The sequence below is a fragment of the Pteronotus mesoamericanus genome, unplaced genomic scaffold (assembly GCF_021234165.1).
Source record: "Pteronotus mesoamericanus isolate MK-2021 breed Mesoamerican mustached bat unplaced genomic scaffold, CSHL_Meso_final contig_123, whole genome shotgun sequence".
In the NCBI taxonomy this organism is placed as follows: Eukaryota; Metazoa; Chordata; class Mammalia; order Chiroptera; family Mormoopidae; genus Pteronotus; species Pteronotus mesoamericanus.
Window position 1 is genome coordinate 2,617,338 of NW_026555049.1, and position 16,689 is coordinate 2,634,026.

Genomic DNA, 16,689 nt, shown 5'->3' on the forward strand with positions numbered 1-16,689 from the left:
GCAGGGGGCGGAGGAGCCGAGCTGCTGCGGGCGCCGCGCTGGGCGCCCCGGAGGCCCGAGCCGCTGAGCCGGCCGGCCGGAGCCGCTCCTGGGCCGTCTGACTCCGGGGGCCTCACCAGGAAGCGTCCGAATCTCGACACCCGCGGAGCTCCGCGCGCCACCGCCCGCCGGCCCTCGGCCCCGAGCCCCGCCCGGCCCCAGCCAGGGTCCCCGGCGATGGCTGGCCGCTGAGCATGGCTCAGTACGGCGCCCCTGGCCCGCTCGGCATGGCCGCGCGGGAGGAGCTGTACAGCAAAGTCACCCCGCGGAGGGCCCGCCAGCAGCGCCCCGGCACCGTCAAGCATGGATCTGCGCTGGACGTGCTCCTGTCCATGGGCTTCCCCAGAGCCCGCGCGTAAGTGCCGGTGCTCGCAGCCCCCCGACCCGTCCCCACCCGCCCCGCCCCAGGGCCGGCCCTCGGCTTCGCTCCGGCTCGCCTCCTGCGCCCGCCGTCCGGGCGGCGCGCGTCCCCTGCCCGAGTCCTGCTGCGAGTGGATGGGGCGCGGGAGCTGGCGCTCACGCCTTCGGGCGGGGTACAGGGCAGACCCCGCGCAGGAGCGATTGGCCGGGGCTTGGCTGTGGCTGCCTTAGGGGAGGCATGCCTCCAGGCGAGGGCAGCGGGCTCGAGTCCCCGTACCGTGCTCAGCGCCAGGCCTCCGCCGTGGGGCTAAGCCGAGGTCTCGCGGGCCCTGGGGAGGCGGGCCCCACTGGGGATTCAGGCACCCTCTGGATCCGGAGCTAGGCTGGCTGCAGATCCTCTCGTTGGCTGGGAAAGGGACGGGGACCGCCGGGCAGGGAGGCTGGCCCTCCCACTGCAGCGGCTTCCAGCTCCGGATACCGCGCTCGGGTTCTGTCTCCCTCCGGAGTAGGAGGGGCAGGAGCGTGGGTGCTGCTGCGTGTTCATTGATAGGGAGGGAGGAGAAGCCGTTTCTCCAGGGGACCTGGGTTCTCGGTTCTCGTCAGTGGTGACGGCAGCCGTCTGGGGGTGCGAGAGACTAAGGAGGGGGCGCTGTCCTCCCTCATCCTCCTTCCCCCTGGAGGGTGGGGTAGGCAGGCAATGGCCGAGAGGGCGCCGGTGGCCGCCCCTGCAGCCTGCTGCGAAGAGGCCTGTTCGCCGGCAAGAGGCAGCAGGAGCCTTCTAAAGCCGGGCTGGGGAGGCGGCGGGGCTGGAACCTCGCCTGGGAGGAAGCCAAGGCCCTGTGGCCGGGCGCTTCCCCCTTGGTCGCCTGCAGCTTTCTCAGGTGGGGTCACCCTGCCTGGGGTCCTGTGGTGCTGCTTCTTGGAATTGCATCCCCTGAAGGGGAAGTTGGGCAAACTTTATTAGGAAAGGCAAAGTTAGTACAAGTTTTTTTTCTCCCCCGTTTTTCAGGGTTCCCTTCCCTGGCCTCTGGGCACCCCGTTTATTCTTTACTAACTTGGCTGCTACGTCTTAATCACAGCGACCCCTAGTTTTCCTCCTACCCGGCCTGCTTGGAAGGCCTGAAAGGGACTGTCCTTCCTGTCCCCCACTGGCTTCCAAGCACTGGGGCTCCTGGTGCGGGAGCTGCAGAAAGACGGGGGCCTCGCAGGGGTATGTCAGGTGTTCGTGCTGCCGGCTGGGTCCTTCCTACGGATGCTGAGCGGCACAGCTCTCCTTAAGAAGGGTCACAGGGGTCGGCGTCTGCTGGGCAGTGCTGCAGAATTAGCACAGTCCAAGGCTTTTTCCCTTTAAGAAGTGAGGCCAGTGCTAGGACCTAAGTTGTTTAATGAAGGGAAGAAGTATTTGACTACTCAGACCATCGTGTTTGCTATGCAAACGGACTTTAAAGGGTCCAAAAGGCCTTCTCCATGTCCTGACACATTAGAATGACGGTCTAATTTTGACTTCACAACCCCTGAGATCTCACAATAGCTAGCATTTACTGAGTGCTTACTACATACAGTACTAAGCACTTTGCCTATTAGTCATCTTATCGTCCTAGCCATCCAATGAGAAAGGTAATCATGTGCCCATTTTATGAATTGGGAAACAGGTTTCGAGAGGTTACATAGCTCGCTGAGCATCGCAGCAGCAAGCAGTGAGGCTGGGGTTCAGTCCCAGGCGGTGAGCCTGCTCAGCACAGGCCCGTATCCAGGGCCGTCAGGCAACGAGCTAATGTGGGGTACAGCTCAGTGCGCTGTCTGGCCTGGCGCACGGTGGGTCGTCGTTGAGTGTTAGCTGCTTTATTAGTTTCTGCGGCTGCTATAACAGGTTACCACAAACTGGGTGGCTGAAAACGACAGACGTTTATCCTTTCACAGTTCTGGAGCCCAGAAGCCCTAAGCCAGTGCCACTGGGCTGAAGTCCAGGCGGCAGCGGGGCTGCCCGGGCTCCCTCCGGAGGGTCTGGGGAGAGCCCGTGCCTGGCCCTCCCACCTCCTGGTGGCTGCTGGCACTCTTGGGCTTGTGGCTGTATCGCTCCAGTCTCTGCCTCCGCGGTCACATTACCATCTCTTCTGTCTGCATCCAATCTCCCTCTGCCTCTTTCCTAGAAAGACACTTGTGATTGCATTTAGGGCCTTCTCAGGTAATTCAGGCTGATCTTCCCATCTCAAGATTCGTCACTTAGTCACATCTGAAAACTCCCTTTCCCCCCCTATAAGATAATGTTCGCAGGTTCCTGGGACTGGGATACGGTTATCTTCTGAGGAGCCATTATTCTGCCTATCAGAGCTTCTGTAATTGTTGCTTGCACTGCTTTTCTTTGCTGAATCGGTGATAGAGTGGGTCATGATGTAATAGCCTGGGTGGGAGGAAGGTTGTGTTTGCTGTTCTGCTCCCTCAAGTTCTCTGCCTCAGATGGGCTGAGCCCTTGGCAGTGACCTGACCTGTTTCCACTCCCTCCCTAGACCGGCATCTCTTCTGCCTCAGCCTAGAAAGGCCAGTGCAGTCAGCCTTCCCCTTAATAGCAACTCAGGTCAGTAAGAAGGGGGACCTTTCTCCAGGGCCATCTGAAATTTCAGAGAGCAGAGTTTCAGCTTTATTTTGTCAGGCTTAGCCTCTGAAAAGCCTCTTTTTAGGTCTTAACTCTGGAGGAAGGAGCATGACAAAATTGAAAGCAGGAGAGAGCAGGCATGGCTTCCTGGGATCGGGATGACTTGGCTGTGATGGGGAAAAGGGATGAGACCAGGTCTGGAACACGGCCCTTTAACGAGAGAACAGTGGCAGCAGCGCCCGCAGCTCCGTTTCCCCTCTGGCTGTAACTGGGTCTAGTGTTGCGCAGCAGCAAGAAGGGGCCTTCTGCTGGGTGCTTGGTGGGCCGGCAGAGAGCTCAGAGGCCAGCAAGGCCCAGGTCCCCTTCCAGCGTGTGCAGTGCTGTGGCCTTCATAAGCCACGTAACCCCGCTGGGCCCTGCTGACTCCCTTCGAGGGGGACAGGGTTAATCTGCACTTGCTTCTTAAGTGCAGGAGAGCCACCGCCGGGAAAGCGCTGAGCAGGTAGGGCACCTCAGGGTGTGTGTCCTCCAGCTCCTTACTCCCCGGGAGCCGTGCTGGATTTTTCCCATCCCACCTCTGTGTCAACCTAGACTCTGCTGTGGAAAAGCCTGCCACCTGGAGAAGGATGGAGGAGTGGGGACTTTTATGGGGGGGGCATGTGTGTGGCTGTCTGTCTGTGTGTAAGCAAGCAGAGAGGGTGAGGGAGTGTTAGGAAGGCCTCAGAAAGAAAACTTTCAAGGAACCGAAAGAGTCTTTCCCTTCCTTCTTTTCTTTTTTTTCTGTGTCCAATAGCTCTGCTCTGTTCCAGAAGCTCTAAAAATAAAGGTCCAGCTTTGTCAAGACTGGAATGGTGGGAAGGAAAAGGAAGAACGTGTGCAGGGCAAAGGCCTGAGCAAGAGGACGCAGGGGGCCGGGAGAGGGGGGCGTCCATCACCGGGGAAGGCAGGGCCAGCTCCCGGTAGACTCCTGGCTTTCAGTGACCCTACTTGACTCTATGCTGCCGCCTGCTGGCCTCTGCGGTTTGGCGGGGGGTGGCGGGGGTGGCGGGGGCGGCGGGGGCGGAGTAGCTTGATGCCAAGCGTGGGAGCCAGTCACTGAACAATGAGTTTGGGGAGTCCTGGCTGATACAGCCCTGCCTTTTCGTTTGTTTTGGTTGGGGTTTGTCTGAGGCTGCCTGTGGCTAGTACTTCCTGTGTGGCCCGTTGGCTTTAGAACGCTTCCTAACGATTGAGTCTTGCAGAGGATACTGTGACAGGGATCAGATGACTGACTCTTGACGTTTAAGTCTTCTCTTCAACCTCTTTTTATCCACATCCTGACCGGCTCCTGTGCGTGGCAGTGCCTGTCCTGTGTAGCTCACCAGGCTTTGTCAAGAGAAAATGATATCAGGACAGGAAAGGACTTGGGGAAGTTAAAAGTATAATCTGGACACAAGACAGATACGGTTATCGTGTTGGATTGGAAGAAAATGAAGGCTATGAGGTGGCCGTTGAGGTCCTCAGCAAGGGTTCACATGTGCTGTTAGGCTGTCCTTTCTCCTACTGAGAATATCTGGGCAAGGCCTAGTTAAAAGAGTAAGACAGTGGTACAAGGAAAGAGCTGGAAGAAGTGCCTTTGACGTTGCTCTGGATGGAAAGCTGTGTTAGCTATGCCTCACTGCCCAGAGATAAAAGCAGCTCCAAGCCGGCTACACAAGGAATTGAGAGGCAACGTGGAGAAGCCCATAAATTAAAATATCCAGTTTCTTTGGCCTTCTCCAGCTTACCTGGTGACTGCCATTGGTTGGATTCTCTAAAAGTACTTAGTCAACGTGGCGTCTCTGAAATGTGGCTGATTCTGGGTGGAGGCTACAGCTGCTTCCCCAGGGGCGTTGGGCAGAAAGAGAAGACGAACCATGGCCCACTTGGAGCTGAATGGATCTCATGGGTGGGCAGGGCGAGTAAGTCTCTCACCGCCCAGCATGACCAACATGACCAACATGCCCACACAGCACTCCTGAATTCGTGGTATTTTTCACTTGAAAACTTGCTCTCATGTGCACTAAATATGCCTCTTGATGAACACAGCAGTCCTGTACACGATGAAAGCCCCATTTTAAAAATGAGACTTGAGGCTCCCAGGAGCTCCGGGACGTACCTGGCACGCGACCAAGTCTCCGTGCAGCCTTGGGCTAACACTGGGAGTCCTGGGACCTTTCCAGGCCTCACGGAGGCCCGGCCTCGTTCAAAGAGAAATACTTTGACATGTGGTCTTCTTTTACCTTTCTCGAGGTCCAACTCATGTGCGATGCATCAACCTATTTAGAGGTTGATCAGCTTTGACGTTTGAAAACACCCAGAATTGCCACCACAAGACACAGCACGTGCCCATCACCCCTGAAAGCTGTGCCCTTTGCCATCACTCTTCCCCGCCCGGCCCTGGGCAGCGCCAGCCTGCTTCCTGTCACCACCGCGGACTCCGCGGTGGCCAGACCCGCCGCGCGGTCCCCAGCGGCGCACACTCGGCCTGCCGGCTTCCCATCGGGCGTTTGCGGGGCTCGCCCACGAGGCGCGCGTCCGTGCTTTGTCCCGCTAGTCCTGAGCAGGTCTCGGTGTATTTTAATGTGCAAGTAACATAATTATAACCCTGTACACAGCTCCTATGCAAGTTCCCTGTTACATTCTAATAATACCTTAGATTTTTAGGCCAGTTTGGTGACTAAAAAGCAGATTTATATATGTAGTCACTATCAAGTCTCAGAATGATGATTTCATGAGAAAACTGAGATTCAGAAGATTAAGTGTCACAGAGAATGAAGAGCAAGCATCCTGTCTTATGACTCTATCTTCTGGTTTTTGTCACCACCCTGCCCGCAGCTTTCTCAAATTCTAACCGCCGCTTTTCACGGAGTAGACAATAATTCTCAGAGCTGAAGGTTTTGCTTTTCAGACAGACAACAAAACGAGGGAATCCTGTGTCCCCCACCGGCTCTGTTCCTGCCAAGGACAGCGGTGGCGGAGCTGTCAGCTCCAGCCCCATCGCAGGGGGGCTCCGGTGTGTGTGCGAGGCGGCACCCCTCCTCTTGGCAACTGTGCGCTGCAGAAACCCTGCCCTTGTCGGCCTGCTACCCAGAAGGCTGGCCGCACGGTGGCGGTTCACACGGCCCGGGTGTGGATCCTGCCCCGTCCCTCGTCGGCAGGGTGGCTGGGCAAGCTGCGGGACCCACCGAGCCTCAGTTTCCCTGCCTGTAAAGCCTTGACCACAGCAGCGCCCACTCAGAGGGCTGTTGTGAGGTGGCGGCGCTGCACCCTGTCAACCTGCACGGGGACCTGCCCTTTGAGGAGTGAGCCTGCCTGTCCTCGGCCTGGGCGAGGGCACACTGCTGGTCAGCCAGAAGCTCTGGGGTTGACCCACCCCACGGGGACAGCTCAGCGGTGACACACAAGGAAGGCAAGCCCTGGCTACCGGCCCCCGACTCGTGCACTCTCAGCTCTCACTTACTAGCTGTTTGGACTCACGCATGTACTTTTCTTTCTCTGGCCTTAGTGCCCCCACCTGCAAAAGGGGTCCTTGCAGTTCTGGTGACTTGGACATGACATAGACAATGTTTTGGGGCAGCGTAAAGGTGTTTTCATTGCTTCGTGAATACTTTTCTGTTTCAGAGTGCGTAGCTGTTTTGCTTCCCCCAGAGCTCTATTATCAAATGCTCTTCTCTCTTTAAAGAAAACTCTTTAGGACTGTTGATATTCTAGAGAAAATAAATGGGAAGGAAAAAGATATGAGGCGATTACAACAGCGGGCAGTTTAACTATTTTGCATCAGTATAATTTCAAGTTGTTACATAATGTTCTTTCTTGCAAAATGACTTAAGTGCTGGTTAAATGAGAAGGGGAGGTTAGTGCCTTGAGCCCAGCTCCTGGGGCAGAGAAATTGCTCATGGGCACCATTGTAATTAAAGGGACATCTTCCCTCCTGCAGGGTCACCAGTGGTTTGTGTAACAATTCCCATTGTGTCTCCTTGTCCCAGTGGAAACGTAAACATTCCCGCACAAATAGCAGCAGTGGCCCTGAGCTCCACCGGGACCCAGGCTGCTGCCCCACGGGGCGCCGAGCTGAAAGAATGCCTCTCGCAGCTCACGGTGGGGGGGGGGGGGCGGACCCGCTGCGGGGCCCACAGCACAGGTGGCTCGAGGCAGCCAAGTGGTTCAGGTTTCTCTACGGGTTTTGCTGGGTAAATCTCCATAAATCAGGGAACAGCATTGTTTAGAATTCTACTTCCGAGTTGACTGTGCCCCATTCAGAAATAGTCACTGTGAGCATGCGCTCACTAAATGTTTACTCTCTTATCTCGGGTCAGAAGCACTTGGAGAGCAGGGAGAGAATCTGCCTCCAATGGCTGCTTTTCTGTACCGTAGGGGTGTCCCACCTTTTGGCGTCTCTGGGTCACACTGGAAGAAGAGTTGTCTTCGGCCACATTCAATACCTGGTGACATGTGATCACACACAAAAAAATCTCTTAATGTTTTAAGTAAAGTGACGATTTTGTGTTGGGCTGCAGTCACAGCCACGCTGGGCTGCGGGCGGGCGGGCGGGTCGCCGACCGGACGCCCCAGGGAGGGGCTGCCGGAGCTCTGAGCCAGCAGCAGCTGCTGTCTCATTCCTTTTTTTAAATTTATTTTTATTTTTTAAATGTCCATCAAGAGATGAGTGGATAAAATGGGACATTTATACAGTGGAACTCTACTTGGCCGTAAAAAAGAAAAAAAATTTTAGCTTTTGCAACAGTATGGATGGACCTGGAGAACATTACAGTTAGTGAAATAAGCCAGTCAGAGAAAGACAAATCCCATATGATTTCACTCATATGTGCAATCTAATGAGCAAACTGAGCTAACAAGGAAAACAGAGACCGACTCATAGATGGAGAGCAGATGACAGCTAGGGTGGAGGGAGGGATTGAGCAAAAAGGAAACAGGACTCATGGACGTGGACCCCAGTGCGGTGACTGCTGGGGGGAGAGTGGAATAGGGGACTACATGGTAATGGAAAAAAGTATAATAAAGGTTAAAAAATATCTTTTTTAAAAAAAATTTTAACTCATTTTCTTAAAGAGAGAGGACGGGTAGGGCAGGGAGGTGGGGGGAGAGAAAGACATCAACTCGTTGTTTCACTTGTCTGTGTATCCGTTAGCCGATCCTTTCTTCGCTTTATTTTTTTTTGCTGACACTATTACAGATGCCCGCGCTCCCCGCTTTGCCCACCCCCGCGCAGGCCGCGCCCCCCACCCCCGCCCTCGCCACACTGCTGCCTGTGTCTGTGGGTCATGCATATACGTTCTGTGGCTAAAGCTGTCCCCCCAGGCTGCTGTCAGCCTCTTCTGTTAGTTGATTTTTTTTTTTTTTGTATTACTGTAAATCTACTTTTGCCTGCCCTGTATATAAGTAGGTAAGTAACAAAAATAATTGAAACTCACAGAAGAGGCCTTAAGAGTATCACTCAAATAGTGGGATATGAAGGCTTTCAGTGTATTCAAGTTGCCTTATTCACATTTTAGAGTCAAATTTTTAAAAGATTTATTTTATTCTATTTTTAAAATAGTATATCTTTGTATTGCACTTTTTTTACATTACAATTTATTCCCCTTATACCCTTCTCCGCCTCCACACACCCCATTAGTTGTTTCCTGCGTGTGGCCTGACCGGGACCCAACCACAACCTTGGCGCACGGGGTGGGCGCTCTAACCCCGGCGCCCCCCGGCCGGGCCAGGCCGGCTCCTGTCTCCACCACCCTGGCCTGGAGAGCCTGCCTGCCTCCCGTCCTTTCCCCTCCGTTCGCCTCATCAGATTTCACTCGTCCTGGAGAGCTAGCTCGACCGGAATTCATCCTGCTTGCCTTCCCTTTCCTTCCCTGCCCTCCTTCCGGTCTCTTTCCCCTCCTTTTCTCTCTTCTTGCCCTCTTCCCTCAGGCCTTCCTAAGCTTCACCCTGTGAGCCAAGCAGGGTAGAGGATCAGCCCCATAGGGCCTACAAAGGTACAGAGTTCTTTAGCCACTTCTACCCACAGTGATCTTTTATCTTTGGAGCCTTTTATCTGCACAGTAGAAATCTTTGAAGAACAAGACAGGAAACAAACAAACAAACATTGTATCTGTCTTATCTCCATGGCAAGTTCTCTGGCTAATGCCACTTTTTTTAATGCATAAATATTTATACTTATAGGCAACCATTATAACCTATAATAGCAGTTGGGAGTAAAAAGATGATTAGATATAAAGTCTTCCCTCAGGGAACTGGTAAACTAGTTGGAAGATAAGAGAGTTAATGATAAATGTGGTAAATGTGATACAAAAGAAGGATGCGGTAACTGTGTGAGGAGACGAGGGGGTAATGTAACCAGAGAGAGCTCTAAAGTAAATGTCAAAGTGCAGACAAGCAACACTCTTCTTCAGCTTAAGAGGCAGGCGAGTTTGGGAAAATCAGGAGACCGTTGACGTGGTTCACTGTTCTACCAGAATGGTAAGAGGGAGGCAGATTGTAACTTAAGCTTGGGTTTCTGGAATCATCCGGCTCTTTGTCCCCTTACCTCTTGCCACCGGTCCCTGCACCCCAACTAGATGAGTACCTTGGGTACAGTGCTACTGTCTGGTTTACAAAGAAAAGGACACATTTTGGCTACCACAGGGAAAAAAAGCTGCCAGCCCATAGTTGGGCCTAAGTTTAGATTTGCCATTATTTTATTCATTCTTCCGTTGGACATTTACTCAGTGCCTACTCTATGCCAGGGCCTTGTTAGGGATTTGAGGATTGTCTTTCTTCTACAGGAGCTCAGCCTTCTGGAAGAGAGGAAAACGTACAAACCATAAGAGCGGTGTGATACAATTGATACCATGGTGGAAGGTTGAAAAAGCTCCGTAGGGACCACAGGAAAAGTGGTTAGTGTGACTTGATGAGGTTGAGGAATGCAGAGAAGGTGACAATCAAGAAAGACCTTGAACAGTGCAGAGCCTTTCTAGCGTAGCAGACGGAAGGGCAGGCCATCGGAGAGGACAGCTTGGGACTCAGAGAGCAGGGAGGCGCGAGGGGGCTGAGGCCCGGTGAGAAGGAGGCCAGACAGGGACTGAGAAATGGGGCGGAGACCGAGTGGGGCCTGGACAGAGAAAAACGCTTAAAAGCCCTGAAGGCCGTCTAAAGAATAGAGTGGAGCACAGAAAAACGAGGCACGAGCCGGGACGAAGGTGGGGGTGATAGTCCAGGTGAAAGATTAATTAAGATTCACAAGAGCCCGATTCTAGAGACATTTTTGATGTTGAATCGAGTGTGTAGAGTAGGGGAATAAAAAGGTAGCTGAAGATTAACAGCTGGTGAAACTGGGAAGGTACAGACAATATTACCAAGACAGGACATGCAGAAAATAGTGTAATTTTAGAGGAAGATTTAGATTTAGAGGATGAGGTGACAAGTTCGGTCTGAGCCATGTTTTAGGTTCTGAAAACATGTAAAGATGCAATTGGAAATAGGGATCTGGAGCTCAGAGGAGAAGTTAGGGCTAGAAATAGAGACTTGGGAGTTGGTGGCAGTAGAAGGCATGAGGGGAGAGTGGGAAGAAGAGACGGGAAGCCAGCTTCCAGGGGAGGAGTCCTGAGGGACAAGTCTCTGCCAGAGGACAGACGGAGGAGGCGGAGAGGGATGGTCGGAGAGGCAGGAAGGAGCGAAACGAGAGACGTCCCTGGAGGAGATGGGGAAGAAGCGACTTCATGAAAAAACTCAGGTCAGCCAGATGTTTCTTTTTCTTTGCATTTCCAAAATGAGTAAAGTCATTGGTTGTGAATGCAGTTGGTTGTGAATTAAATGTCCCTGGATGAAAAAGATTCCAAAGCCTCGGGGGTCCCCAGACGGCGGGGCCCCAGGGCCCCGGGAGCCTGCGGAGGGAGGTCTGTGGCAGCTCCTTCTGCAGGAAGGCGGGGACGCAGACTGCTCGCTGAGCTCTGACTGTGAGCACACAGGTTATTCGGAATCTCCGATGTAAGAATCACCTGCCTTTTGGAATCCCCCCAGTGCTAAATTCCACTTACAGATTTTAACCCCCCGCCCCACCCAGCTGACCTGCCCTTACTGGGGGCCGCGGGCAGGCCCCCTGACCATCCTTGCTGAAGCCATTCATCGTTCCCTCAGCCTTTCCCGATCCTTACCGCATGCCCCTCCGTGCACTCAGCGTTGTGGAAAGGCACTGAGAAACCTCAGTTTCTCCTCTTTTTGGTCACGGGATGCTGAGATCTCAGCATGCCATGCGCAAAGCTCATTTTCTGTAGCGTTCTGTCCCCAGCAGGTCCCTGCCCCCACCACCTCTGCATCAGAAATAGCTCATCAGCGAAAGCTGAGCATGTGTGCTCTGTCTCGGTGACATCCAGACGCCTGAGGGGGCTGGTGGGCAGGGGCCAGAGCAACATCCGTGTCCCTGAGCAAAGGTTGTCTCCAGTTTCCTAAGTCATCGCACGTTGTCCTGCACACTTGGATCTGTCTACGCCCACCTGCAACCTGGGGACGAGAGGGACAGTGAAATAGGAACAGCGGCCGGGGGCTGGGGGGGATGTGTAGGTGCTGTGGAAGGAAATGAGAGAGGGAGGAAGAGGGAGGAGGAAACGGGGAAAGACCTTGAGCTGGGGTTCCCCAGGTCAAGGTGGGAGAAAGTGCACGCACCCCAAAGGAAGGGAAGCTCTGCCTTACCGGGCAGGCTGTGTGGGGGAGTCAGATTTCTGAGAGGTGGTACACACTGGAAATGGAAACAGCAAATACAGCTTTAAATTAAGGTGCTCAAGAAGCGTTATTTATTTCCTAGACTGTTCCTAATATGAAATTACATAATAGCAACCCCTTGCTCCTGACTTGAGTTATGTATGATGGAAGATAGGTTTCACTTCAGGGTGAAAAAATTCATAAATTTCTGCCCTAGGTTTAGGATAACTCAACCGTACCTGGTAAAAGAGAGTGTTCCTGCTTGTAAAAAACCCTGCAGACATAGAAGCTCAGAAATGTGTAGCTGGAATTGCTAGTAAAAGTTAGCTAGTCCGGCTTTTACCTCTTTTTTCCTGTAAGTAAAATGAGGTGAGCAATAAAGTCACTGTTTTAAGACCAGCTGCTGGACGTGGGCAGAAGCGGAGCCCAGGCCTCCTGCCTTCTGCCCCAGAAACCACGGTCCCGTTTCCTGCACCAGGCCCAGGCCGCTTCCCTGAGGCCAGGCTCTGCCTCCAAGAAACAGTTTTCTAACAATACATAGTTTTCTAGTGAGGTTTTGGCTCTGTTTCCTGCAGGAATGGGCCGGTCTATTGTCAGATTAACCTGAGCTTCTCTCTTTTCTCTCCCTTTCCCTCCTTCCCTCCTGTTGCCCACTGTGTATTCGTGTTTCAGCCTGTGGAAGATGAAGCTGACGTGTCGAGAGGCCGGCTGGAACGGTTACCTCTGAGGAGGGTGGGAGGGGTGGGTGAGGGAGGAAGTCTCACACCAGCGGTAGAGTAGGTATTGGAGGGGACCCCTAGATGCCTCAGTCACCCACCCAGGAAGGTATGAACAAAAGTCATAGTCTGCTATGGGGAAAGAAAACTGGCTTTAGAGACAAAAGAGTGGGTCCAAATCCTGGATCTGTCACTTTCTGAGGATATAGTTTTGAGCAAGTTATTTCTATAAGTTAGGTGAATCAAAATGAAGCAATGTATATAAAAGTAATAAAAACCACAATAAGTCATACATACATCAAGTGATACTATTATTTATTATGAACGGTTGGGTCACGCTGCGTTGAGACTCTTCCAGGATGCCTGCGAACACTTGGGTTCTGTGCTGTGTTTAGCAAGCGGCTCTGCCTAGTCCACCCTAACCCAGCCCCCCTGTTCTGGGGAGGGTGTTTCCGTCAGAGTGAGGAACAGGAGGGGCCCCCCGAGGGGCCAGTTCCCCCGACGCAACTACTTCCCTCTGAAGGCTTCAATGTTTATTTCACCTCGTTTGGGAAGTAGGGATGAGTCATAATGTGTTAGCAAGTGGCGTCTGTGCAAACCAGAGGTGTTGTGGAACATAGCACATGTGACCAAAGGCATGTGTAGTTTCCCATTGCTGCTCTATAACAAATTCAATTGCTGAAAACAGCACAAGTGATTCTCTCACAGTTTGAAGATCAAAAGTCCAAAGTGGGTGTAGTGGACAAAAACCAGCATGACGGAGGCACTCTGACCTTTCTGGAGGCTGTAGGAGAGAATCCACCTCCTCCACTTGCAGTTTCTAGAGTCCCTTCACCGGCTTTTCTCGGCTAGTGGTCCCCTCTTCGACCTTCAACACGCGTCATTCCGTCTCCTGCTTCAGTCACCAGCTGTCCTTCCTGTCTGCCTCTCACTTTCCTGCCTCATTCTTTCCCTTATGATAATCTTTATGATTGCATCTCTCCAGCTCAAGGCTCTTAGCTTCATCACACCTGCGAAGTCCCTTTGCTGTGGAAGGTAACATGGGCATGGGTTCTGGGGGTTCAGATGCAGGCATTGTCGGGGAGCCATTATTTTGTCTTCTGCAGAATGGCAAGTGGCTCTGATGAAAACCGGAGGTTCGGGGTGTGTGTTAGCACTCGCTCTGCATCTCCCCTTAGTTAGTTCATGGCATGGCTCTCAGAAGAGAGGTTTACTGGCTGCTTCTCATTTGCATTTCCTGTTGCCACCTTATCGCCTTCACCGTTCCCACCCCAGCACCCGATGTCCACAGCGAACCTTCACCGAGGGACCACTGTGTGCCAGCAAATACTTTAAACATTTTACATGTGCATTATTTTGTGCATGTTCCATAACAGCATGATGAGACAGGAACAATCATTATCCTCATTTTACAGATAAGAAAACTGAGGCACAGAGATTTTAATTTTTTTTAAAATTTTTAATCACAGTTGACATTCAATATTTTATTTGTTTCAGATGTACAGCAAAGGAGTGAGACATTTTTATAACTTGCTAGGTGAGTCCCCTGGCAAGACTAAGACCCAGCTGACGCCCCGTGGAGTCTTAGGATGTTCTTGCCCGTGTGCCCTGTGCTGCACTTCCCGTCCCCATGAGTATTTTGTAACTGCCCGTTGGTACTTCTCAGCCCCTTCACTTTTTCACCCTGCTCCTCAACCCCCTCCCATATGGCAGTTTGTTCTCTGTCTCCATGAGTTTGTTTTTGTTTTGTTTATTTATTCTGCTGTTTTCGGTTCCACATATAAGTGAAATCATCTGGCATTTGTTTTTCTCTGTCATTTGTTTCACTCAGCACAATGCCCTCTAGGTCCATCCATGGTGTCATTTGGTAGGATTTCATTCTTTTGAAAAGAATAATATTAGCTGAGTAATATCCCATTGTGTATGCATACTACTTCTTTATCCGCTCATCTATCAATGGACACTTTCATTACTTTCGTATCTTGGCTATTACAAATAATGCTGCAGTTAACATAGGAAAGTCTACATCTTTTCAAATTCATGTTTTGGATTTTTGTCAGATAACTACCCAGAAGTGGAATTGCTGGGTCATAAAGCAGTTCCATTTTTAATGTTTTTGAGGGAACTCCATACCGTTTTCCACAGTGGCTGCACCAGTCCGCATTCCCGCCAGCAGCGCACAAAGCGCCCCTTTTCCGCACACCCTCATCAACTCTTGTTCATGGATTTACTGATGATGGCCATTCCGACAGGTGTGAGCTGATATTTCGTTGAGGTCTGAATTTGCATCTCTCTGATGACGAGTGACATTGAGCACCTTTTCATATTCTCTGGCCATCTGTGTTTCCTCTTTGGAGAAATGTCCATTCAGGCCTTCTGCCCATTTTTTAATTGGATTTTTCTTGTTTAGTGTAAAGTTGTACGAGTTCTTTATATATTTTGGATATTAACCCCTTATTAGTCATAACATGGGCAAATATGAGGCATAGGGTTTTGTCAGTTGCTCAAGATAATGTAACTAGAAAGTGGTAGAACCAGGATTAAACTCCAGGCAAAATGACTCTCAAATCTGAGTCCTTCACCGCCATCCGCGGTGTTGTATAGCTGGTGTTTAGTGAAGTTTGATGAATAGCAGAAGGAAAGAAATTTGAGGTCCAAAGAAATGATGTGATGTCCCTAGATTACACAGACTGGGGTCAAGACTGGGGCCACTGGTTTGGTCTGTCACTGGGCCTCAGCGAACTGCGGTGTGGTTGGCTGTTTAGGGCTGTGGTCTGGAGTTACAACAGCGCTCTCACCCTTCCTAAAAGCATGTGTGCCTGCGTGTGTGTGTGTGTGTGTGTGTGTGTGTGTGAGAGTGTGCGTGTGCTCCCCATCTTACCCTGAGCTATCAGGAGGCAGGAGCAAGGCTGTCTCAGGGGTCAGGAGGACACCAAGCTCCTGCCGACCACCTCACCCAGCCCCCGCCAGCCACTGCGAACTGAACCCTCGCAGTGGCAGCCAGAAGGGAGCTCTTGTTTTTGTGGCATTGGAAGGAGAGGCTCATTGGACAGGTGCGCAGTGGTTTGCCTGTTACTAGACTTTGTGGTCAGAGTGACATACATTCAAATTCCTGTTCTACTGTGGGCAAGTTACTTAACCCCTTTAAGATTCAATTTTCTCATCTGTTAAATGAAGGTAATGAGATCTGCCTCAAGGGATGGCTATAATGATTCAATGAGATAATATAAACATATAAAATAGTTAATGCAGAGATCAACTTTTAAGTGCCTAAGTGGTAGATACGGTGGTTCGGATCCCGGCATTGGAATCACAGCGTCATCGTGTGGGGCATGGGGGCCCCTCTGGGTACAAGCCTGTAAGTCATTCTCCATCTTTGGTCAGAACATGTGCCTCATTTCTTCCCCAACGTCTTCCAGCCCTGGGCTTAGGGATCATTTAAGGAGCGTTTGGTTGAGTGGATATGCGTTCTGGGGAGGGGCACAGCGGGGAGCGGAGCTGCGTGGGAACGTGGAATGGCTCCCTGGGGATCCCCCCACCCTGCACCCCGCCTCCTGCCCGGCCTCACAAGGGCCCAGAGCTGCAGCGTGGCAATGGCAGCAACGGCCCCGGGAGAGTCAGTGGGTAGGTAGGTCTTGAAAATCAGCTGACTGAGCATAGTGAGCCTCGTGGGGATCCGGGCTTACTCGGACCTGCAGCAACTCCGTGTGTCATGACTGAGGACACCTGGAGTTTTTACCTTCTGGTGGATGTGAGGTCGGGGGCTTACAGCTGCGAGGCCAGGCAGGCGGCCCACCCCTTGCCATCTGGCTGTGTCAGGCACCACCGATCGCTGAGACTCACCTCATCCATCCAGACGTGGCAGGGGCTGGTAAGTGTGGCCGTCCTTCTAAGGCTGGCGGCGGCCAGCCCTGCAGGCCGGTGGAGTGGGGAGGTGGCCCAGCAGAGGACGAGGGGCTGGACACCACAGCCAGGCTTCAGGAGGGCGGCCCGAATCACGTGTGACCTGCGAAGGCTTTCCAAGGGAATGATTCTCGGGGGACGGGGACTGGAGTGAACATGGAAGGAAGCAGCTGGCTGGGCAGCTGGCGGTGAAAGATGGGAGTGGGGGGCAAAATCTCGTTTAACGCTTTTAAAACTTTCTCCTTTCCCTTTTAAGCAGCCTGGGGAACTAGCTACTGCTCTTCTGCATTGACCTGGGCAGCAGGCAGTGTGAGGCTAGATATGGTTAGTCTGAAGAGGGCCTCAAGGGGTGAGGAAGCAGCCCAG

The 16,689-nt window shown here is 52.4% G+C and overlaps 1 protein-coding gene across 1 annotated transcript in view; it reads left to right on the plus strand.

Moving 5' to 3' along the window:
- The first annotated feature begins 201 nt into the window (after positions 1 to 201).
- Positions 202 to 16,689, plus strand: part of UBASH3B (ubiquitin associated and SH3 domain containing B) — a 141,631-nt gene continuing 125,143 nt past the window's right edge. Inside the window, exon 1 of the mRNA XM_054587683.1 lies at positions 202 to 394. Within this exon, the coding sequence (XP_054443658.1) occupies positions 234 to 394 (161 nt within the window). The 5' untranslated portion in view covers positions 202 to 233. The remainder of the gene's footprint in view (positions 395 to 16,689) is intronic.